The sequence below is a fragment of the Podarcis melisellensis genome (assembly GCF_964234715.1).
Source record: "Podarcis melisellensis genome assembly, chromosome: 15".
Taxonomy (NCBI): domain Eukaryota; kingdom Metazoa; phylum Chordata; class Lepidosauria; order Squamata; family Lacertidae; genus Podarcis; species Podarcis melisellensis.
In genome coordinates this window covers 44,124,661-44,149,205 of record NC_138532.1, presented here as the reverse complement: position 1 = coordinate 44,149,205, position 24,545 = coordinate 44,124,661, and the positions used below count along the sequence as shown (strand labels likewise).

At 48.8% G+C, this 24,545-nt stretch overlaps 2 protein-coding genes and 1 long non-coding RNA gene across 4 annotated transcripts; 1 reads left to right on the top strand and 2 right to left on the bottom strand.

Moving 5' to 3' along the window:
• The first annotated feature begins 250 nt into the window (after positions 1 to 250).
• Positions 251 to 13,223, top strand: SMYD4 (SET and MYND domain containing 4). 2 transcript variants are annotated; one of them, XM_081889580.1, is made up of 12 exons: positions 251 to 381; positions 1,096 to 1,163; positions 1,931 to 2,070; positions 2,754 to 2,898; positions 4,008 to 4,097; positions 4,802 to 5,933; positions 7,282 to 7,464; positions 8,718 to 8,893; positions 10,088 to 10,223; positions 10,775 to 10,891; positions 11,969 to 12,092; positions 12,875 to 13,223. In XM_081889580.1, the coding sequence occupies exons 2-12, from the start codon at positions 1,161 to 1,163 to the stop codon at positions 13,047 to 13,049; spliced, it is 2,421 nt and encodes an 806-aa protein (XP_081745706.1). In that variant the 5' UTR covers positions 251 to 381; positions 1,096 to 1,160; the 3' UTR covers positions 13,050 to 13,223. The 2 variants fall into 2 exon arrangements, with proteins under 2 accessions (XP_081745706.1, XP_081745707.1); XM_081889581.1 differs by lacking the exon at positions 1,096 to 1,163 and having other exon boundaries at positions 268 to 381.
• Positions 346 to 12,868, bottom strand: LOC309357461. The gene is made up of 3 exons (XR_014163133.1): positions 12,286 to 12,868; positions 1,947 to 2,143; positions 346 to 404 (listed from the first exon to the last, which is right to left on the bottom strand). It is a non-coding gene; the product is annotated as an uncharacterized lncRNA (long non-coding RNA).
• A 616-nt stretch (positions 13,224 to 13,839) lies between the features above and the next one.
• Positions 13,840 to 21,411, bottom strand: SERPINF1 (serpin family F member 1). Its single transcript, XM_081889620.1, has 8 exons — positions 21,045 to 21,411; positions 18,671 to 18,765; positions 18,100 to 18,295; positions 17,858 to 18,013; positions 17,117 to 17,320; positions 16,735 to 16,877; positions 15,118 to 15,328; positions 13,840 to 14,255 (listed from the first exon to the last, which is right to left on the bottom strand). The coding sequence occupies exons 2-8, from the start codon at positions 18,755 to 18,757 to the stop codon at positions 13,999 to 14,001; spliced, it is 1,254 nt and encodes a 417-aa protein (XP_081745746.1). The 5' UTR covers positions 18,758 to 18,765; positions 21,045 to 21,411; the 3' UTR covers positions 13,840 to 13,998.
• Between the last annotated feature and the right edge of the window lie 3,134 nt (positions 21,412 to 24,545).

The following is a 24,545-nucleotide window of genomic DNA, read 5'->3' as shown; positions in this document are numbered from 1 at the left end:
ACAGCCTCCCCCCGCTCTTTCTTGGTGCGGTGTTATTCCCGCCATTGCTGCTGCTATTATTATTATTATTATTATTATTATTATTATTATTATTATTATTATTATTATCCTCGCTCAAGTAGCATGACGGGGTTGTGTCTAAGTTTTAGTCGGACTAGACCCCTTCTCTGACAGGCGAGGGGCCAAGAGATTTCTCTGCCGCAGCTGTAAGCCGCCTTGAGCCTAATTCGGGGAAAGGCGGGGTACGAGAAGCAAGAGGTTAGGGAACTGGGTACAACAATTGTTGTTCTTCTCCTCCCCTCCTTTTGCAGCACTGCTATTATAGTTCTATTATCAGTATACTTACAACTTACTACTCAACCTTCACCTGCAGGTTCCAGGGTGAGTCACAACAGTTTAAAATTCTGAATTAAAAAGAATGAAAAAAACACTGCAATCACAATGCTAGGCTGGGTATTAAGTGTATGAATATTTGTGAGGGTGGGTAGAGAGAAAGAGACCAATGTTCAGTTCTGGCTACCCCCATTTAAGAAGGATATTGAGAAGCAGGAACGAAGGTGACCAAGATGGCAAAGGGTCTTGAGACCAAGCCTGATGAGGAACAGTTGAAGGAGCTGGGGATGTTTAGCCTGGAAAAGAGGAGATAGAGCCATCTTCAAGTATCTCAAGGGCTGTCGCATGGAAGAGGAACATGCTTGCTTGCTTCTTCTCCAGAGGGTAGACTCGAACCCATGGCTTCAAGTTGCAAGAAAGGAGATTCCGACTCAACATCAGGAAGGGTTGTTCAAAGTGGAATAGTCCCTCTCAGAAGGTGGTGGACTCTCTTTCATTGGAGGTTTTTAAGCAGAGGTCGGAAGGCCTTCTGTCATAGATGTGTTGATTGAGATTTCTGCATTTCAGGGGGTTGGACTAGATGACCCTCAGGGACCTTTCCAACTCTGCAGTCCTATGTTTCTATCTCAAGTGCCAAATGCCAGGGGGAAGAGGTGTGGTTTCAGCATAGGATGAAAGCTCTGGGGATGGAATTTGTAGTTCTTTTTGGAGCAGTACCATTATTGCTGTCATCGTCCTTGTCCTGCTTCTTCTTCCCTCCAGGGTGACAAGCACCATACTCACCTGCCCCAGCTTTACCTTCACAACAACCCTGTGAAATAGGCTGCATGGTAGGTGTGGGGGATATCTTTTTGGGGGGGAGGGATATCTGTAGATGTCATCACAGCCCCTGGTCGCAAGCCATGCTGACTGCTGGAGCCAAGAAGAATTGGGAGCCCAAAGGCATTTGAAGGGAGAGCCACAGCAGGTTCCTTGGTTAGCACCCAGAAGCACACCCTCATATGTCTTTGATGCAAGAGATTTTTTTTAAATGCCCAATTTATTATATATTTTTGTCATTATTAGAGCATGTATTTTTGTGTTTTTATACTGTATTGTAAACCGCCCTGTGATCCTTGGATGAAGGATAACTTTAATAAAGTACTACTACTACTACTATTAATTTTCCACCTGCTCTGGTCTAAATTCACCCTCTGTTAAATCAGGTATCTTCAAACTTTTCAAGCCCAGGACCCACTTTTAACTCAAATGTGCATTTGGGGCACTTTTCCTAATCTTTTACCATATATTTGCATTGTAGTAGTGCTGTTGTTTTAACCTTCCATTGCAGAGGCTTGCACTAGATGACCCTTGGGGCATAGCTGTCAACGTTTCCCCCTTTTGAAGGGAAATTCCCTTATTCCAAATAGGATTCCTCGCAAGAAAAGGGAAAAGTTGACAGCTATGCCTTGGGGTCCCTTCCAACTCTACAGTTATGTGATTCTGTGACCCACAAGTGAGTCTCAACCCACCAGCTGAATACCAGTGCATTATCAAATAGCTGTAGATTGTATAGCCTCTGAATGGTTAAACAAAATTTGGATGGATTTGTTTCTAGTTTATCATGGATTTACCTGTGGAAAAATGGAAGCTTTACATTAGCCAGAAACTGACTTCACTGCAGCCATTATTGAAGGAACAACTTTGTCACTCCATGTCGCTCAGGGACAGCTTTCTTCTTTCCTTGACTCTTCTGCAGTAAGTAACTTTGAGTGATGTGTGTGAATATTTTGCTGAGAAGCCTGCATGCTGTTCCTCTGCAGTTCGAGTTCTAAAAAAACCCCAAAAACGTTGAGCTAGCTGCTTGGCTATGGTTAAATTTAATAACACCGTTAATTTGTGATTGTTATGCAGTGCCACGCCATTCATTTCTCAGAGGGGAGCATGTTGCAAATAATGACAGTGAATCGTGGACAGAAAAAGCAGTAATGGCCACCAACCTAGATGGCTCTAAAGAAGATTAGACAAATGCATGGAGAGCACTATCAATGGCTGGTAGCTATGATGGCTATGCTCTGCTTTCACAGCTGGGGGTAACAATACTTCTGAATACCAGCTGCTGGAAATCAAAGTAGGGAAGAGTTGCTCTTGTGCTCAATTCCTGCTTGCAGCTTTCCCACAAGCCACTGTGAGAACAGGATGCTGGACTAAATGGGCCCCCTTTGGTTCTTCTTATGTTCTTGCATTAGATTATAACAGCCAATACCAATTGTATTTGCTGCTTGGTATGTATTCCTGTTTGCAGATGGGCACACAAACTAATGCCATTCCTGCTCTCATTTCCTGTTTTGACAGAATTCTGTGACATCTCTAGTGCTGACTCTCTGCACACCTGTCTCAAATCTCTCCCCCTGTCCCTTGCTCTTTTCTCCCTCTTGTAGTCCTGAAGATGAAGAGTATTTGCTCAGGCTGTCCAGGTACTATTGTGTGAAGAAAGATCCTAAGATGACTCTGTCCTGCAAGGAGGAGGGGAACAAATGGTTTCGAAAAAAGGAGTATAGAATAGCAGCAGTACTCTATTCCAGGGTAAAGACCTGAGAGTGGATGAGGGCGCTCAACACCTATTTATTTATTTTGTTGATTTTTATCCCCCCCCCCCCTTTTCACTCAGAGCACTCTCAGCGAAGTTTGCAATATAACACAAATAATGCAAAAATGGGACACAGGTGGCTGGGTTAAACCACAGAGCCTAGGACTTGCCGATCAGAAGCGCCCACAGCGCCAATTTTGCATGGCTGTTCCTGAGATCAAGGAGCATGTTTTTGTCTTGTGTTTGGGTAGAACTGGATGCCCTTTTGAATCAAGATGCTGGACTGAACCTTTCAAAATGGAATTTAGCTCAGTCTTCTTACATGATCGTTTCTGAGATCAAGGAGCAGGTTTTCATCTGTGTTTGGAATCAATTGGATGGTGTTTGGATAGCAGACTGAAGCTTTCAGCACTTCACTGATTTTAACTACTGATTTCAAAACTGCTTTGCTTTTTTTGTTTTCTTAGAAATCCTGAGCAGTGCCACATATGAGACTGCTATTATGTTAACAAAGCTAAACCACAGCAGAGCAAAAGCTATAGCTGGGAGACTAAAAGCCATCAAAGGGGTGTGTGAGAGAGAAAGCCTGGGAGTGAGAAGCCATAAAAAGGATGGGTCAGGCAAATCCCAACATAGGGCAGGGAGTTCAGCATTTTGGGCACTGCCACAGAGAAGGCCCCCATCAAAGTCTTTTCCACTCATAAGAGAGATGGGTGTGAAGGGGGGGTGTAGTGGTTAAGAGCAGTAGTCTCGTAATCTGGTGAACCAGGTTCGCATCTCCGCTCCTCCACATGCGGCTGCTGGGTGACCTTGGGCCAGTCACACTTCTCTGAAGTCTCTCAGCCCCACTCACCTCACAGAGTGTTTGTTGTGGGGGAGGAAGGGAAAGGAGAATGTTAGCTGCTTTGAGACTCCTTTGGGTAGTGATAAAGCGGGATATCAAATCCAAACTCTTCTCCTTCTCTTTTGAAGGCACACCAGTGCATTTTGTCTCTGCAGTTAGCTGTGTCCTATGGCTGAACTGAGGTTCCAACCAGAAACTTCCCAGCTCTTGCCCTTTAGCCACTCTACTTATTTTGGCCTCCTCTTTCTCTGATCTTTCCAGGCATTGTCCCATGCAGAAGCCGGCAGCCCAGAAATGGCAGTGTGTTATGCCAACCACTCGGCAGCTCTTTTCCACCTGGGTCAGTTTGAGGTGAGTTGGGGCCAACCAAGCATCACATTGTCCAAAGCCATTGTTTCCGGTTGGAGGCCTGGCAGTCAGAAAGCCACATGCCCCCAGAAGCATTTGTGTGTCTGTGTGTATAGTGCAAGCACTGCAATATGTAGGGCTCCCCTACCTCTGGGGAAGCCGGGTTATCGCTTAGAGTTAGAGCATTGTTATTGCATTCCAACTGTCCCAGGTTCAACCCCTGGCTTTTCCAAGAAGGGCTTCTTCTGCCTGAGCCTCTGTCAGTAAGTGTAGATTTTACTGAGCTAGATGGCCCAATATTCTCACTCAACATAATGCAGCTTCCTGTGTTTCTAACATGGTAATGCACTCTCTGATTCTAAAGATTGTAAAAAAGCTCTCACTGCTTATTGTGCCTGACTGAGGTTAACTGCAGGATAGTGATTTCCTGTAAGTAGAAAGGTGACAGCTTGGGGGAGCAGGGGTGTGGGAAGTATCGTTAACATGTAAGCACTTCTGGGGGAAGCCATTTACAACACAAAGAGAACCTTGCATGGTATACATGGCACTTGTTACTAGCAAGCTGGCAAGTGGTGGGGCAGATGAGGACCTAGTTGTAGCTGTAAACGTAATAAGAAAGTTGAGCAACAGAATAAGCAGAGCTTAGGACATTGTAGTATCCACAACCCCCTTTTCAAGCTTTCAGAAAATCTTTATTTTCTCCTCAGGTTTGTTTGGAGGACATTAAGAGGGCACAGGGAGGGGGCTACCCAGAAGAACTGCTCCCCAAACTGTTGCTGCGGAAGGCCAGCTGCCTCTTTTCTCTAGGTCGATTTCAGGAGGCGACAGAAGCCCTAGACAGCATGGAGGAGAAAATGTCTGCAGTCCAGAGTCTGGAAGCTGCCAGCCATGATGTGCTGCTTAGTAAATTCAACCAGCTGAAACTCAAAGCCTGCAAAGGGAAGAGTGGTTCAGTCTGTCAGCCTGCTGTGTCTGACAGGATCCAGAAGGATTTGGAGCCCTGGGAGGAGAGCAGTAGGATTTCATGTGCCTCTGCATCAGTGAGCTTAAACTTCTCTGCGTGCAAAGGGCGCCATTTAGTTGCAGCCAAGGATATCCTTCCTGGCGAACTCTTAGTGAGGGAAGAGGCTTTTGTGAGCGTGCTGTGCCCCGGGGAAAGCCTCTTGCTTCAAGGCAGTGCAGAGGCCATGTTGAACGGGCAGCCGGCCAACGAAGATCTTCACTGCCACCATTGCTTGAAGCAGCTGCTGTCGCCTGTTCCCTGCCAAGGGTGCAGCTATGCCAAGTACTGCAGCCGTGCCTGTGCCCAGCTGGCATGGAGGACCTACCACAGCAGAGAGTGCCCCTTCGGGGGACTGCTTCTGACATTGGGAGTGTTCTGCCATGTCGCCTTAAGATCGGTTCTGGTGGCAGGCTTTGCAGAGGTCAGCACTTTAATAAAGCAGTCACACACAGAGGAAGTGGTGACAGAACCTGTTGCTGAAGCACCAGCTCCCAGTGTGGTTGTAGAAGAGAACTCGGCCTCCTCCATTCCTGGCTGTGATGCTGATGGGCGGTACAGCAGTTCCTACCAAGCCATCTTCTGCCTTTTGCCACACACTGAAAAGCACAGCCTTGAGCTCAGGCTCCTCTGCAGCCTGAGCGTTGCTGCCTTGTGTAAGAGGCTTGGAGAAGCTGGTCTGGAGGCTTTCATTTCAGGGAAGAGCACACCTGAAGACCAGGGAGGACCAGAAGCTGGCAAAGCATGTCCAGAGTGGGAAGTCCCAGGGGAGGCCATGCTGAGGCACATGCTGCAGCTGCAGTGCAATGCGCAGGCAGTGTCTGCACTCCACGTGTCAGGTGAGTACACATGGGATTGCTCTTTCTCCTGCTTGGACTCCCTAGAGGAGATGGGCAGAGTGTGTTATACATGAGGAACCACTTTTAAGAACTGGAAGCGGCAAAGGCCTCCAGATTCTTCTGGCTGGGTTCTTTCCTTCACTGCTGAAGGCAGTAAATGCCTCTGAATACCAGTTACCACTCACATTATACATTTCATTGGTAGTGAGAGATATTGGAGGGCAGGGTGTGGTTGGTTGGCTGCAATGGGGTTTGTTTGCATTTGTGAGGAGGGGAGGGCTTGTTGGGTCAGGAAGCCGGATTGATTTGTATGCCGCTGATGGATTCTTTTTGTCTTGTTGGGCTATGGATGTGATTAAGGGGAGCCATACCAGGGTGAACGCATCCTCTTCTATTTATCCCCTTGTCAGTTTCAGTTTATTGGTTAGCTTTTCTAGGAAGGGCCTATCCTGAGCCAGGTGCCACCCTTTGTTGACTGAAGCGGGGTTCGCTCAGGAGTTGGCTTCCTTTGGGTGGGTTGTGTATTTCTTGTAGGAAGGCAATGTGTGGTTTCATGGTGTTTACTTACAAGTTGGTGCGCTTTCTTTTGATCAGGTTTCCCAGTCCCCTCACATTTAGTGTAATTGCTTTTAAGCTAGCCATTTTGTTTGTCTATTTTACGGGATGATTCCCTGCTAACCTGTCTGGGTTGTCCTGTGTTTCTCACCTTATATTGGCTATTGAACCTAATATGCTGATATATAGTGTGTTGGGTGGGGGGAGAGCAGGGGTTAGTGTTAGGAATGGGCTGAAGATGGGGGGGTAGGTTATAGAGAGTAATCTTTATGTAGTTATATAGGTGTTTGTTTGGGGTAGCTTAGACCATTTGGCTCCCAGCCAGTTGGTCCTGTGTCTCATCTGGCATGGACGGCCTTGTTTGAGAACAGGCTGTCCCCCCTTTCACTTGTAATAGGGGTGGGTTAGTGAGATGGTGCCAAGCGCCTTTGTGGCACTTGTGTTGGGTGTAAAATTTATAAAATAATGTTGTCCGCTGGGCCGTTGGTGGGGTGCTCCCAGTCCTGGTGGGGTTGAGGCCACTGGTGGGGCTGGGGGCTCTTTGTGGCCTCCCTGGTTGTCGCGTTGGACACCCCTGGTTTTTGGTTCCCCCCCCCCCCAGTGGTGGTGGCAGTGTAGGCACAGGGACCAGCCAGGTCCAGGAACTGCCACCCCCCCATTGGTGCTGGCAGTCCTCAGGTGCTCCACTCAGCCATGGTGCTCTCACCATCTTGCCTTGTCGGATGTCCAGCCAGCCTCTTCTGATGTTCTGATTCGTCTTGTCTCTAAAAGCCTCATTGTCACTTTCACTCAGGGGCTGAGAATGGGCCAGTGGTTAGCAGCAAACAGGTGCGTGTGGCCACAGCTCTCTACCCCGTGGTCAGCCTCCTGAACCACTCCTGTGAGCCAAACACCAGCGTGACTTTCAGCAGCAGAACCGCAGAGGTCAGAGCTTTGCAGTCAATTCCAAGAGGGCAGGAGATTCTCCACTGCTATGGTGAGTAACTGCTCTCATTTGGCTGAGGAGGGGGCCAGGTGAACTGATGCCTGGAAACCCTGTCACACTTTTCTCAAGAGAAGCCAAAATGTACCAGTGGTGTAGGTATTGGGATCTTATATTTGCTTGTACCTCCTCCCTTTCCCTTTCCCCCCTCCTTGACTGAAAACGGGGCTTAAGGGCCTCATGCCTGCAGATCAGACTCATTAGTTTCTTGGTGATGCTGAAAAAGTTCTGGGGAGCTGCTCTCAAATTCCTCAGGATGCTTGAATTTGGAAAACAAATTCTCTGCTTCTTTCCAACATTTCAACATGCTTTTTGTCAAAACGATTACAGCTGAGTTCTACGATTTTATCATTTTTATTTCAATTACTGTATCTGGGATTGAAAGTGAATTTGAGAACCCAGCCAACTGATGAGCGAGATATAAATTTTTAAGTAGTTAGCACAATATCGCATTTCTGGGTGACCTGAGTGCATGGAATTCTTCCAGCTCAAGAAAGCTCAGGCCAGAGTGAAAGGTGCACACAGGAAGGCACCAAAAGAGCCACGCTCTTGAAAGTGTCCAATTATTCATTTCAGTTATTTATATCCCACCTTTCATGATACAAATCATTCCAATGCCAAGACACTATAAACAACTATTTTTTTAAAAAGTATACCAAACAATCCAAAAGCTTTAAGGTCCCCCCTGAGGTGGCCTTCGCCTGTCTCCTGCTCTCTCCTGGAATCCTCCCCGTAGGCGAGTTGATAGTGGATGAGGACCCCATGGGACAGAGAAGGGGGAAAGTGTTTGTGCCTGTTCAGGGCCAAACTCCGGGGAAATAAGCTTTCTGGTTTTGCAGTGGGAGATGGCATGCTGTTCGTCAAGATGTCAGCCTCACCTCTCCAAATCTGTTTTACAACCTTTAAAAAAAATGACCATGCTTATTTCCTTTAAAAGCCATCCATTAAACATTAAATTGAATGAAGGCAGTGTTCTAACCCTTCTATACGTTTTTTAATGGCCATCAACCTGCCCACGTTACTGGGAGGGGCAAGACCTGAGAGCTCAAATAACATTGGGATTGCTGGCAAGTCTGCTTGTTTCTGGCAAAGCAAAGGCAGCAGGAGGAAGCTGGACTCAGAACCACAGAAAAGCGTGGTGCGGGAGCAGTGGCTTTGATCTGCTTTTGCAAGCACCCTACACTCCAGATCAGTTTCCCCTTGTGGCTGTGGCTCCTGTGGCTATTCTTTGCGTCCTCTCTCAACAGGGCCTCACAGGTGCAGGATGGGGGCTGCCGAAAGGCGTAAGCGGCTCCTTTCTCAGTATTTCTTTGAATGTTGCTGTCTGCCCTGCTTGGAGGAGCTGCAGCCCAACTCAGGAAAGAGAGCATCTTCCCAAGGCGGTCTCTTCCATTGCCCTGCCTGCCACAAGCCCATGCAGCAGGTATGCTTCTGACAGGGTTGCTTCTGCAGTATTGAATGGGGCAGCTGCATCTTTGACGGGGGGGGGGGCAGGGCACAGCCCTCCAGTTTACAAGCTGAGGACGTTCTCCGCTTATGATAGTTAAGAACGTAAGGGCAGCCCTTCTGCATCAAGTCACAGGCCTCTCCAGGCAGGCATTCTGTTCCCATGAGCCAGCATGAAGGCAAACAGGCCTTTCCCACTGTCATTCCCCACCAATTGGCACCTAGACATGGAAGAGGCATAGTATGGCCATTGCAGCTTCTGGACACCAGTCCACACTGTGGTGTGCTTGCCTGGTGGTTTTAGCCTTCCTCGCATCCCTTTGCTTTCCCCTTTCATGATATAACTAAAGGAATATTTGAAAAGGAATTTCTCCACACATAGTTGTGGAACTCACTCCCAGAAGAGGCAGTGATTGCTGCCAACTTGGATGGCTTTAAAACAGGATCAGACACATTCATGGAGAAGGAGATGGCTATTGATGGCTGCTAGCCAGAATGGCTGTGTTCTGCTGCTACTGCTGGAAGTAGTAAAGGACTCTGAACAATTGCAGTTGGTTGGTTGATTTTTTTAATTCATTAAATTTTTATACAGTGGTGCCTCGCAAGACGAAAAACGCGCAAGATGAAAGGGTTTTTCGTTTTTTGCGTTGCTTCGCAAGACGATTTTCCCTATGGGCTTGCTTCGCAAGACGAAAATGTCTTGCAAGTTTGCTTCCTTTTTCTTAAAGCCGCTAATACCCAGCGAATCCACGCTCCGCAAGACGAAAAAATCGCAAGACGACACAACTCGTGGAACGAATTAATTTTGCGAGGCACCACTGTACTGCCCTCCTGGGAAACACAAGTGGGGGGAGTTGCTGTTGCACTCAGGTCCTGATAGCAGGCTTCTTGCTGAGTTGGCTGTTGTGAGAACAGGAGAATGTACTACTTGGGGCCCCTTTGGCCTGATCCAGTTACGGTGCCCTTCTAAATGTTTTTCATTGTGAGAGTAACGCTCATGTCATTTGCTGCAAAGACACTCAAACCATTTTTTGCATAAATTGGGCTGGATCTGTGCCTGAGTCGGTTTATGGGGTGCCCTTTTCCCCCAAGCACCACCTGGCTCAGGGGTGTGATGGATGGGGGTCTGTAATGTGATACAAACAGGGAGCTGTCCGGTGGGTTTTTCCAGGGTGCAGAGGGTTTGCTCCATTGCTCCAGTGGGGCCTGCGAAGTACGAGTTCATGAGGATCACTTCCAGCATCAGCTCTGTGACCTTCGACTGCAGTCCGAGGCAGCCTTGGAGCTTCTGCAGTGTGGCCACCCAGGTGAGCATCTTCTGCAACAAGTGCCTGTGCTGCTGCTTCCTCACTGACCAGTTGGCACAAGGTAGAAATGACCTTGCCTAGGGTGTCGTGTTCCTGATGACCACACGGGGGCAGTATTGTTGTATTCAGGCTGTTCCCTCTTAAGGAGCCGCCTTTTGGGAAATTCTGAAGGGGAGAGGCCAGATAAAGTGTGAGGCTTAAAAACACCCAAGAAACTCAGGCAGGGCCTCTCCCTGAGTAGCTTATGTATCTAGAAGAGTCGGGTAGGAACCAGGAAGCCCTGGGTTTAGCTACTCAAACGTTTCTGCCATGCCTTTCTGCAGCATTATGAGCCACTCAAGGCTTCTCACAGCAAATCAGCCCTTAATAACATTAAAAGCAAAAGGTGACACTTTTATCTGTCTCGACAGCAAACCTCCGCAGCCGCACATATGCAAACCAATACAGAGATCTTAATAGAAATCTGCCCCATAGGCCTCTTGTGAGTATGGCCAAGGCTGTCATGCGTCCATCTCACAATTGCATTGGGCCTGGGCTTCTTGAATTTCCAGATCAGTCGATGGAGCTGCTTCTGAAATGCAGGTTGGATGCCAAGAGATTCCTCTCTCCAGCGCACTTGATGGTGGGAGAGATTGAGGATCGCCTGGCGCAGGCCTGCGTCACCCTGGGTAAGGTGCTCTTTTAAACTAAGGGGGGAAACCATTTTTGGCTCTGCCAGCCAAAGCCTTATCTGGCCCCACCCCTGCAGACCCTGATGCAGGCGGTGTGCGCGCATGGAGAAACCTACCTGCTAATCACATGATGTAATTATGATAGCAGATGAGTGACAGGTAACCTGTCCGGCCCAACTGTCAAAATCCCAAGTGCTCTGCTGGCTGTCAGGCCCTTGGGAATCCCAAGCAGTGCGCTTTGCAATCCCTGTGCAGGCAATACAGCCTGCTTCAGCTCTCCTGCCCATCAGCTGATCATGACTGCATATATCCCTAGCACATCCCCCACAGCATTCATTGTCTTTCTAAACCGAAAAGGCCCAAATGCACCAACCTTTCCTTGTAAAAATGGTGTGCCAGCTTTTTCATCATTTTGTCCTCTTTTGAGGACACCTTTTGCCAGCTCTCTGATATCCTTTCTTGAATCAGGGTGACCGGAACTGTGTACACTATGTTTATTCCAAGTTTGGTTGCAACAAATAATTACATAAGGCATTATGATAAGTGCAGTTTTATTTTCAGCCACTTCCCCAACATCCTCCAGCATGGAATCTGCCTTTTTTTGACACAATCAGACTCTGAATTATCATTGTCCTTGAGCTAACCATGGTGACCCGGAGCCCTGCCAGCTAAGATCCCCTAAGTCTGCATATATGGAGTTAGGGGTGGGTTTGTTTGTTTGTTTGTCTGTCTGCTTGTTTTCTCCAATATGCATCACTTTGCACTGATATTTGGCAGTTTGCACTTGAGTAATAAGTTTGCATGATTGATTGATTGATTTTGCAAGGGTCATATAATCTTAAAATGGGAGCTTGGCAGCAGGGCTGTGATGATAACAGCCCATGAGATAATTCGTACGTGCATACAGGCAACCACCATTGCTTAGAGCTGGAGCCCTCCGTAATCCGTAAATAGATAGCATTTAAGATAATGAGAGCATGAAGCAGTAGCTGTGAGGAGGCTAAGGAAGCACTCTGGTGCCCAGTAAAATGATCCCCACATTATTTCTCCTACCTCGCTCCCAATCTTTCCCAGGGAAGTGGCAGGAAGCAGCAGGGCATCTACACAGCAGCATCCAGACTGTGGAAGCCCATTATGGCCCCTCCAGCATAGAAGCAGGCCAGGAGCTCTTCAAACTGGCACAGGTCCTCTTCAATGGGTAAGTACCCCTCCTCCACTCCCTATGGTGGCTCACAAGGCACACGCTTCCACATAGCAGTGGACAGGAGCAGCGTGCTTTTCAGAAGGGCCTTTTCAGCGCTGGCCTAGGGAAAGCAGCTGAGGGGTTCACACAGAGGGGTTTTGTGGCCCACCCTGCATCCCCTTAGGGGCTGTGGAGAAAATGGACTTACCTGTGTCATAGGACTGGGAGGCATGTCTTGGGGTTGCCTCATCTGACCCCTGACTCTATTCAAGGCGGAAAGTCCTGTTCTGGAAGTGTCCGCAAGAGCCAACTTTTCACTGGAACCCTCCAAAAAGAGCCTGAGCACTTTGCTGTGTTACTCAAGGGCTGAATCACATGGGAAGTTAATTATATGTTAAGAACATGTGTATATTTTTAATGTAAATAGCAGTTGCTAAGCCTGGAAGCCATGTGGAGGGGGAGGTTTAGTTTCCCCCCTCTCTCTCCCCCTCCCTGCCACGGTCAGGATGAATTGCTTTTCAGAGAGATTTTTGTCCAGATTGTGGACAAATTGCTGTTACATAACACAAAGTTCTTCCTAATAATTAACTCCCCAGAACCTACATCCCTATTTTTCGCTGCCTCCTCATCCTTCCTGAGGCCTCCTGCTCTCCCTCCCTTCAGCCTCTCCTCCTTCTGGACTCTTCTTCATCTTGGGTGGCTGAGATTAGGTCCAGAGCTCAGCTTGGGGTTCTGTTGAGGGGAGGGAGCCATTGCTGCAGCCCTTTCAAGAATGCCTCCTTTTCTTCTGTGGCCAGGCGTGCTGTACCAGAAGCCCTGCACACCATCCAGGAGGCTGAGAATGTTTTGTCTAGGCACTTCGGCCCCCAGAGTACCCAGCTGCAAGAGCTGCAAGAGATGAAAGCCTGCCTGGAGGAGTTGCTCAGAGGAGGCGGAGCCTCTGTTGCCAGTGCAAGACCCAAGATGTTGTAAGTGAAAAACATGCAGGCCGCCTGGTTAGGCTGCTGTTTGGTACCCTTGGCGGGGATGAAGACACCTGAATGATGGGAAGGACACGCCCTTTGTACTCTGGGCAGCCAGAGGCAGGGAGCAAATCATGTGATATTGGCAAACTTCATTAAACTTCCCCAAAGGCTTGAAAAACCATTCCTGCCTCTGCCCACTTGTTCCAAGGAGGACATAGAAAGTTGCCTTGTGCCAAGTCAGACTTTTGGGCTAACAAACCCAGGATGGTCTCATCTCATAGGCAGGATCCCAGGTGGAGAAGGGTTTTTCCCACTGGGAGATGGTTGGGCTGGACCTCTCCCATGCAAAACATGCTCTCTTCACCACTGAAGCAGCAATCCTTTGCCATGAAATTTTCCTCAGTACATTGAAGGTGGCTGCCATCAAATACATGCTTTGGGAGGGGCAGATGCATCTGTGTCTCGGGGGGGGGGGAGTGGGGTCCTCAAGTCACAGGATTGGGAGGTACCTGTTGGTTCATACAGGTGCACACACACAGGTCAGAGCCCCTCCAGAGGTACAGGCGGGACTGCTGGAAGGCAACCCCCTCCCCCAAAGCACACACAAGATTCTCTGGATCCCTGGGGAGTAGGGTATTGCCTAGTGGTGAGAACATTGTGTTGGACACTGGGAAGGAAAAATGGGGAACAGAGGTAACTTTTCTCTGCTATCTCTTCCATCCTTCTCAATAATTCTGTCTCCCCTGGTATGCTTTCTCTGTCACCAACAAGATAATGAACTACTGAGAACCACACAGTTGTTCTTGGGGCATGTTTATTGCAGCACGTAAGCATAAACATTTGTGGGGCACAGCAAGAGTGCAACAGGGCAGTCGGGCCCCACCTACCTACCCCCAACCCATTTCCTCCCCGATGACCACAGGCTGTTCTGATGGTTTTTTTGGGGGGGGGGGAGTCTAAGCACTCCGAGGGTCCAGAATTTTCCCAATAAAAAGGAGAGTGCCTGTGTCATTGTCCCGAAGCACAAACAGGAAGGGTCTGTCCAGGTGGTAGTCTATGGCGAAGTTCAGGGGCCCGGTCATCTCTGGAGCAGACACAGGGCGTGCGCCATCTTCTCTGAGCTCAAGGACTACTTTGTGCTGTGCGTGGGTGAGCTTGACAGGCTTCACTGCGATCTTGCTGAAGTCGGGAGTCGAGAAGAGTGCCTGGAGCCCTGTGAGGAAGGAGGATGTCTCATTAGCTGGGGGGAGAACTGGCCAGGGGTGCAGCCAAGCTGCGTCTCCTGGGCTCCTAGCCAAAAAGAAGAGGACAACACTGACAAACTAGGGAGAGTTGGCCAGCGAGGAAGAGCGGTGCTGACATGGCTGGACCAAGGCAGTGCATGGGAAAAGAGGAGGCTGCTTTATCCTGAGACCATAAGTCCACTGAGCTCAGCCTGGTCTGGGCAGGACTGGCACTAATGCTCCAGGGTTTCAGGCAGGGAGTCCATTCCGGTATCTGAAGCTGAGACCTTCAATATGCAGGACGGGGGCTCCACCATAGAGCTGTGGCCCTCACTGCACAGTCCAGTTGGCTGGAAGTTACATGAGTGATACTAGACCTCTCGCCATCCAGTAAACTAAAAACTGGCACCAAGGGTCACATTGCTTCCTGCAGTTGCCCTATGGCTGCCACAAGTGCAGTTTACTTGTTCAGAAGATTAGACAGGTTCACTGGAAGAGTAGAGGAAGCAGCTTTGGACCAAGCCATCTAGCTCAGCAGTGTGCACTGACTGGAAGGGAAACAGCCCACCTGGAGACTCCGCAAATTGAACCTGAGGCCCTTCTTCAGGCAAAGCATGTGCCTCTTATCCTGCCCATCCCCAACGTGGACAGAGTATCTTTGTGTCCATTAGCTTTGGCAACTAGGAATGGCCTTCCATGTTCAAAGGCAGCCAGTGCAAAAATAAGGGAAGGGAAGGGGCTTGTAACCTGCAGTGCTTCATCCACCCTGCTGGGTGTATCTATTTTGCCAAGTGCAGCACTGCACTGACGCTCTCGCCCCACCTCAGCTGCAGAACTGGGCTGGGTACATACGCATTTCCTGGAGTGTGCTGGCAAGGTTCGTCTCAGAGGTCATCTTGAGCTGGGGTATGCTCAGCACCGCCTGGACGGTCTTCAGCTGCCTGTCTATGTCATGAATGAACTCGGAGGTGAGGCTCTCTTCAATCAGCGTCATGTTTTGGGTCACACTCTGGGGCAGGAAGAACATGATGCTGACACTTCCTGCCAGGGGCAGCTGAGCAATCTAGAAATGGGAGTCGGGGAAAGTGAAAGGTGTTAGGTGCTGACATTTCAAAGGAGTTCCTCCATCTGTGCTCCTTGCAGGGCTTTGAGCCACTTGCTCAGCCCAGGACCCCACCCCCCAAAGAACGTTGCAGAGTGAACTGTCTGCCCCACTGTTACAAAGGTAATTAATTTCCCTCTGTTCATTCATGTCTTTGCCATCATAGATGGCTTGAGAAATGTTGCCACGGCCCAGGGGATCCTGTTTGTTCCCAGCCTGTGGAAAAAGCTTATGCTCCAGAGGAGGATTTTTGGATGTGCTTGTCACTGGGACTATGGGTGCAGCTCTTTGGGAAGCAAAAGGGGGAGTTGTTTACTGAGCCAGGGCAACAGTCGTAGGCAGGTGGAAACTGGGGTCTTGGGATGTTTAGAAGGCTTGAATCCTGCCTACACACATATTTGCACACACACACATATATCCATGGGGCATTTGTACCTGCAACACTTAAGAACACCCTTCATTCTCTATTGCAGCAGCTGGCTAGGGTCCTACCACTTGAAGAGAGGCACTTTTGAAAATGAAAGAGATGGCCCAATCAAAGTTGTTCTCAGTGCATAAGCTGCAGTTTACAATCCCTTCTTTTTCATCCCCAGCTTCCAAGTTTAGCTTGCAAATGTGCTGCAGAAATTGACATACAGTGGTACCTTGGGTTAAGAACTTAATTCATTCTGGAGGTCCGTATCTAACCTGAAACTGTTCTTAACCTGAAACACCACTTTAGCTAATGGGGCCTCCTGCTGTTGCTGCGCTGCCAGATCATGATTTCTGTTCTCAACCTGAAGTAAAGTTCTTAACCTGAAGCACTATTTCTGGGTTAGCGGAGTCTGTAACCTGAAGCGTATGTAACCTGAAGTCTATGTAACCTGAGGTACCATTGTACTTGCAAAATTTGCAATTCTTCATGAACCAAAATAACCCCATCTTATGTAGCCTGGTTCTCCTGGCCTTCAGCCCAAACAAGCAATGGATTGTGCTGCTCTCTGACTTGGACCTCTGAGAGAAGTCACAGGGTGGGAGGGACTGCTCCAGATGTGTGGATGAGTTGCCAACCTGCAAGGAACTGGGGAATCTTTGCTGGCCAGTTTTAGCTTATAGCAGGGCAGAGCCACCCATGGAGGTACATCATTGGCACACATTTATATTTCAATAGCATATCCATGCAGAGGTTCAAATCCATCCTCAGGGTGGATCTTGGGCAGATGGCAATATCTGGCCGCTTCTCAGTTTAGCTGGCCAAATGAAGCTGTTCCCTTCTTGTCACAAATTTAGTGATGAGAGGGAGCAACTGGTGAAGGAAGGCCTGCCTGCCCTTGTACTGTGAAGCAGGCGGGGAGACCCTTTCTGCAGGGTCTGCTCCCTGTACTGACCTTGCAGTTGAGCTCAGAGTCAAAGCCGTACTTGAGGATGGCTTTGGGATCTGACATCATGGGCACTTTCACCGTCCGGCCCTCATCCAGATGGAAGTCCTGCAGCTTAGTCAGCCTGGTGTCAAACCTGGTGACCCACTGCCCTGTTATTAGAGAAGGGAAAGAAATGTTATCGAGTTCCTAGTTCCCTCTTCCTTCGAAAAGCTTCAGCTGGAACAGTGACTCCCCTTGGGGAGAAGCAGAAGACACAGCCCAGCCTTCACCCTCCTCTGTGATCCTAACCTCAAGGAATTGGAGACACCTCTTGTCACCCCAAGGTGCCCACCACTGGACCTTACCTTCTCCGTTCCTTGAGCACCTCTCTCGGCATGTCTCCCCTTACCTTTGAAATAGGCTGCCCCAAGGAGCAGGATGCTAATTCCAGCAGGGATCTCGCCAAAGAACCTCGTGACCTTCCCGCCAGTCCGCTGCTGCACCCAGTTGTTGATCTCTTGCAGGTCTGCCCGGGCGTTTCCACTCAGCACTCTGGGGCGGACTCCATAGGCCTTGTCCAGCTCATTCACAAACCCAATTTTCATTTTCAGCCCTAGGGGAGTGGGAAGGGGTGAAACCAGAAAACTCCCATCCTGCTCAGTACTTGGAGGTCTTAACAGCCTGTACTCATGCAGCCACAGATGTGGAGGCAGCCAAAGGTGACCTGGTCCAGCCTACTTGTATAGAGCCACTTGCCCAGAGACAGCCAATGAAAAACCCCTCCCAGGCACTAAATCTGAAGTAACTTTAGCAGTTCTCAACAGGACCTGTTTTGTAGGAAACAGTGAGAATCGTGCAGAAGGCAGGCATTAATTCTGCCTTGGACTTTGAGGCTGGGCTGGTGCTCACTGGCTCCAAACAGCCTGGGCCAAATTGCTCATGAGACTGACGGACTTTTTAATAGAGTGGCTAGGTTAGGTGGCGCCTGCTGCCCAAATATCCAACCCTACCAAGGCAAATGGGTACATCCTGCAAGTACGGATGATTTGATGACCAGGAATTGCTGCGTGCTGGACCATGTTCCCCGTGGCCGCCCACTCTGCCTCCTTGCCATCCCCTGTGACATGGGGAGCAGGGCCACAAGGTTTACTTCTCTCCATGATGAGGCGGAAGACACTCTTCAGGCCTTTGGAGGGAGCTGCCATGGTGGTCAGGAGCTCCTTGTATGTGCTGTGGATCCCGGCCTTGTCAAGCATGTCGTAGAACAGAGCACGAGAGATTATACCTTCGGTCCGTTCTCCTGCCCCTACAAACCACAAAGAAAAAGGCCTGTGAAATTCGCCTTCCCGGGATGGGTGATGTTAGGAAAGGATGGAACAGAAATAAGCTCACCAAGGGAAATGCCAGAGAGAGCAGTGGCAATGCTGAAGGGGGAGAGCAGGACGTTGGCGCTGGGAGCCTGGCTGGATTGCTGGCGGTACAGGTCATAGCCAAAGTTGGAGACGGCAGCTGCTAGCTTGTTGAGAGGGCTCTTGAAAAAGGGGTCCTCCTCCTCCTCAGTTCCCTCTGTGTTGTCGGGTTCAGGATCCTGTGAAAGGCAAAATTTGCTTGCTCAGAATTGTCCCGTCCCTAAGACTCCTTCCATTTGTCTGAATGCCTTAAAGAGAGCCTCCGCCGCCACCATGCCCTCCAGATGTTTTGGACAAGGGTTGATGGGAGCTGTAGTCTAAAACATCTGGAGGGCATCAGGTTAACAGAGGCCGCTGTAGAAACATCCTAGGGACTTCTCAAAGTACAAAAGCAAGAAGGCAGCATATGGGTTTTCATCCCCAGCTTGCCATGGGCTAGGCTATGCAGCCCGTCCCTGCTCCTTTTTTATAGTGTTTAAACAAAAGGGGACATGCAGAATGCCTCAGGGGTCGTGTTCAGTATTTTGGGAGGAGCCCTGAAGCCTCAGACAGACCTGTGGGCTGCTCCTGGTACCAGAGTCCTGGCTTCTGCAGGAGATGGCTAGGAGTCCCAGCCACAGAAGAACCACCAGATGTCGCATGGCGGGGCCTGGAGAGGAAAGAACGAACAAGTTTAACTGCTGTCCCCCTCAGCCTTTTCTCTGGAGCTGGAGCTGCAAATACAGGACAGAGCACTGAGGCAGGAACTCATTTCCCAGGACTTTCATTTAAAACAAACCAAGAAAACCTCACTTCCTGTTTCATTAAAGAGAAGACTGCAGTGGGCATTGGCTTTGGTACTTGCTGATGTCTTACTTACTGCCCTGCTCCCCTGAGCCAGCAGAAGCAATAAAACTACAAGTAATATTTACTATTTCCACCCCCCTTGTGAATATTCCAAGCAAGAAACAATGAAAGAATCACAGCTCAAGTCCAATGCTTGTCACAGTCCTAAACATGAATCAAAACCTTGAGCTTTTAAGACTTCCCTATAACTTCTAATAATTTGTGCAATTCCTTGGACTGCCACAGGCACCTCTTTCCCCCATCGTGAGTCCTTCAGTCCTAATGGGACAAATGGACTGGGGCAGGGGAAGCATACCTCTTGTTTTGCAGGATTCTGGCGTGAATCCATCACTTGTGTTTGCAGGGGATAGACTTAGATAATGCCGCATCCAGTCCAAAGGGTAGCCTGTAACCCCAGCAGACACCAAAGCCATGTCCCTGAAAGCTGGCGCCACAAGGGCTATGTGGAAATAGTAGTTAGGTCTTTAAAAGGCTACAATTAAAGGGAAGGCAGCCAAATCACCAGGATGGCACAAAAGTTTCAAATTACTGCAGATCTAGAGTGGTCATGTCTCAAGCAGGCTTTTCTCCCCACTTGTGATTCCCAGCAAGTGGTATGGAGAGGCAGAACACAGCCATTGTGGCTAGCAGCCATCCATAGCCCTCTCCTCTGTGCATTTCTCTACTCCTCTTTTAAAGCCATCCAGTTTCATGGCCATCCCTGCCTCCTGCAAGAGCGAGTTCCACAGAGAAGGGTTTTCTTTCCTCTGCTCTGAATCTTCCAACATTCAGCCTAAGCCACAAGTTCTAGTCTTAGGAGAGAGAGAAACTTCTCTCTAGCCATTTTCTCCACACCATGCTTGGTTTTAGACACCTCTATCCTGTCTCTTCTTAGCTGCCTTTCCCAAACGTTGCCCTTTCCTGAACCTTTTCCAGCTCTCCAATATCCCTTTCTAGTTTGTTTGACGGACTACTGTATTTTAATATTTTGTTGGAAGCCGCCCAGAGTGGCTGGGGAAACGCAGCTATATGGGCGCAGTATAAATAAATTGTTGTTGTTGTTATGAAGCTACCAGAACTGGACACGTATAGCAAATGCAGCCACACCATAGATTTTTATAATGGCATTATGTCATTGATTGTGTGTGTGTGTGTGTGTGTGTGTGTGTGTGATGCCTTATTTAGATGCAAATGGCTATTGGCATGTTGGTCGTAACCCCATTCCACACTGGGGAAGAGGGCCTCAAAAGGAATGATCATGCTCCAGCTTGATCACCATTGCCAGGCTGAGAATTTCCACATTTGCCAAAAACCTATGCTGAAACTCTGCTTGCTTGCTTGCTTGAGTGGGCCTAGACATCTGGATCCCATTAGCACAAAACTTAAGCACACAGCCAAAATGAGAAAAATAAGAGCTACTACTTTAGCCAACATTGGGTGGTTCCTGGGACAGGGTGGTCCACCCCCTCTTTGTAAGTTGCTTCTATGAAGGAGAAGAATCTAGACTCTGGACCTCTCTCTCTCCCCCCCCACACACACCAGAGGCACCTGAGGCAAGAGAAAAGGAGCTGTCAGATGAGGTGGTGGGTGATCTCTGCCATCTGCAAGTCTGAAATAAAAAGGCAGGTTTCTTTCTAAAAGGTGGACTGAGGCTTTGTTCTCTCAGGGTGGAATTTTTGCAGCTGTCAGAGGATCTGCCATTAGCACCCTGGCGCCCTGGGTAGGATTTACAAAAACAGCCCTATTCTTACAAAATCTCACACTGGGACCTTCTTTCTCCAAGTGAAAAAATGGAGGTGTTGCCTGGCTCTTAACTGATGCTGCCTCCTGGGCAGAACCAGTGGAGCTGATGGTGCTTTCTCTTAAACTCTCATTTGGTTTCTGTTGCAGAGACAATACTTCTACAGTAGGGCACAAGTTGACGGAAGAGGGTGAGAAAATGGACATTGCTCCCATGTCCCCCACCCCACCCCAATATGACCTTTTTTCCCTTTTGAGTTTTGCCTTCCTGCTGCGCTGTGCTCTTTGCCCCAAAGGAAAGTAGCCTTGCACCCACCCACACCCCTGGGCAGTTGGAATAAGCTCCTCTGAGCACCCCCTTACCTCAGGCTCCTGTCCTCCACTGCAGTCCTTCTTGACCAGGCTGTGTGTGAGTGTGTGTGGAGCTTCACATCTGCCTGGGCTGCTGCTGCTGTAGCTGCCAGCCCACAGGCTATCCCAGCCCAGCCATCAGCAGGCTTCAAGTTACAGCTCCCCTCTTAAAGCAGCCTCCTTTTGTTTTCCACACTGCATGGACAGCTGTGCTGCGAGGCAGAGCATAAGAGCCTGGCTGCTGGATCAGGGAGGAGTGGGAGACCCATCTAGTCCAGCATCCTTTCCAGGACCCGAGTACAAGAGCACTCTCCCCTTCTAGGGGGTCAGAGCATAATCACCATTGGCCAGTAGCCATTGACGACACCCCTGCTCCATGAAGCTTGGCCCAGGCTGGAAAAGGGGAGCCTAGCAGAGCCAAGATCATCTTGCCAGCAGACGAGTCCTGGGATTGGAGGTGTGCTGCTAGTATGAGATGGGGTGGAGTCTTAATTACCCACCCTGCACACACATGTGCAGACACAGAACATGCTTTGTGGGTGCACACATTTGTATTTATTCAAATGCTGGGACAGATTAATAATTAACCAACCAAGTTTAATTTCTTCATAACCTAGATGCTAGACTGCTAAACACTTTTCTGACATTCTGCTACTTTTGCAAAGTTCCTCATCCTTAACCCTGCAAAGATTGGCTTGAAAGTGTGGGCAAAACCTGGTGATGGCAGAGAGACGAAAGGGCTCAGCAGGAGTCCTGGTTCTCGGTGGTCAGGGCTTTGCTCAGTTATTTGCTTCTGCCCAAGGAAATTCTGTTGTGGCAATAGGTAAAGGACCCCTGGACAATTAAGTCCAGTCAAAGGCGACTATGGGGTGTGGTGCTCATCTCGCTTTTCAGGCCGAGGGAGCCAGCGTTTGTCCACAGACAGCTTTCCGAGTTATGTGGCCAGCATGACTAAACCACTTCAGGCACAACGGAACCCCGTGACAGAAGCCAGAGCGCACGGAAACACTGTTTACCTTCCCGCCACAGCGATACCTATTTATCTACTTGCACTGGCATGCTTTTGAACTGCTAGGTTGGCAGGAGCTGTGACAGAGCAATGGGAGTTCACCCCGTCGTGCGGATTCGAACCGCCAACCTTCTGATCGGCAAGCCCAAGGGGCTCAGTGGTTTAGACCATAGCATCACCCGCATCCCCTTTACCTTTACCTTTGTGGCAATAACCTAACCTTGAGAATTCGTCCTCTGGGTGCCACAGTCCCTGGCTAGCATAGTGCAGTGTTTTGCTTATTCAACAGTGGGATTCTAAAATGAGGAAAGAGCATCTTATGCCATAAACTGCCAAGCCAGTCTGAAGACTTGGATGATACCTTCCTAGAGCAGACTGCCACACATTCAAAAAGGAGACATATCGTAGTCATGGAAGATTTCAACTACCCCAATATCTGTAGGAACTCAAACTCTGCCAAGAACATAAGGTCCAACAAATTCCTCAGTTGCCTCTCTTGACAGTGACACCATCACCCTGAAGGTGAAAGAAGCAACAATGGGATCATCTGTCTTGGACCGGACCCTCACCAACTGAGGAACTGATCAACCTTGGGAGGAAGTGATCATGTCCTCCTGGGTTTCATGATACAGAGGCAAGGGAAAGCGGAGTGTAGACAGACATGCACTCTGGACTTTAAGAAGGCCAATTTCAAAAAGCTTAAGGAACTACTGGGTGAGATCCCATGAACAGAAAAACTCAAAGAGAAGATGAATGGGAGTTTCTTAAAGGTGAAATATTGAAGGCCCATGTAACTACTGACCAGTCAGTTTGATGTGGATACCAGGAAATGTCCTACATCAGATAATTAAGTCTATGAGCACTTAGAAAAGGATGCTGTGACTACTAAGACCCAGCATGGGTTTCTCATGCCAGACGAATCTCATTTCTTTTTTTGATAGTTATAAGCTTGGTGGATCAGGGGAATGTTGTGGATATAGTGTATCTTTATTTCCGAAAGACTTTTGACAAAGTTCCCCATGATACTCTTGCAGAGAAGCTAGTAATATGTGGCCTGGACAAAGTAACTGTTAAGTGGTTTTGTTGTAGGTGATTGACTGAATCCAAAGAGTGCTCACTAAGGGTTCCTCATCATCCTGGAATAAAGTGACAAGTGGGGTGCCACGGGGTTCTGTCCTGGGCCTGTTGTTGTTCAACAAACAACCTGGATGAAGAAATTGAGGGGATGCTCATCAAGTTAGCAGAAGACAACAAACCGGGGGGGGGGTAGCTAATGCCACAGAATACAGAATTGGAATTCAAGATGACCTTAACAGATTGGAGACCTGGGCCCAAACTAATAAAATGAATTTCAAAAGGGACAAATGCCAGGTTATAAACTTAGGAAGGAAGAACCAACTGCATAAATGGAAGATAGGGGACACCTGGCTAGCCATGTGAAAAGGATCTAGGGGTCTTAGTAGACCTCAAGCTGAACATGAGTCCACAGTGTGATGCAACAGCAAAAAAAGCTAATGCTATACTAGGCTGAATCAACAGAAGTCTAGTGTCCAGATCAAGGGAAGTAATAGTACCGCTCTATTCTGCCTGGGTTGGACCACACCTGGAATACTGTGTCCAGTTCTGGGTGCCACAATTTAAAAATGCCATTGGTAAGCTGCAATGTGTGCAGAGGAGGGCAGCAAAGATGGTCAAGGGTCTGGAAACCAATCCTTATGAGGACTAGTTGAGGGAGTTAGGTGTGTTTAGCCTGGAAAAGAGGAGACTGAGAGGAGATATGAGAGCCATCTCCAGATATCTGAAGGACTGTCACATGGAAGATGCGAGCAAGCTTGTTTTCTCCTGCTGCAGAGGTTAGGACCCAAGTGAATGGATTCAAATGACAAGAAATGAGATCCTGGCTCAACATTAGGAAGACCTTTCAGACAGTAAGAGCTGTTTGACATTAGAACAGTCTCCCTCAGGAGGTGGTGGGCTCTGCTTCATCGGAGGTTTTTATGCCGAGGTTGGATGGCCACTTCTTATCAGGGATTCTTTAGCCATGATTCCTGCATTGCAGGGGGTTGGACTAGATGACCCTGGGGTTCCCTTCCAACTCTACAGTTCTATGGAAAGAAGGTTTGAGCATCTGGAGGGGGAGCAGTTTGCTGGTCACAGGTGTGCAATGTGGGGAGGCAGTCTAATGGATTCCGGAGTGCAGCCAGAAGCAGATACCAACTTTCAGTTCCACATTGTGGCTGCTTGTGCAGCTGCTTTAAATAAGGAGCTGGGAATACAGAACTGGGAAGTCTTAACCAACCTCAGCCTCATCCCCCCCCCCCATGAGTCACTGGAGATCCCCAAGCAATTCTCTCCCCACACCCAGTAGCCTCCTTGTCTATCAAGGCAATTGGCATTCACATTCATACAGTATTCTCTCTCACACTTGCTCTGTTGCTACAGCAATGTAAGTGTAAAACAGCCCAAGTGGGACTTTGCACAGAAAGGGCAGGGGCACTTTACAC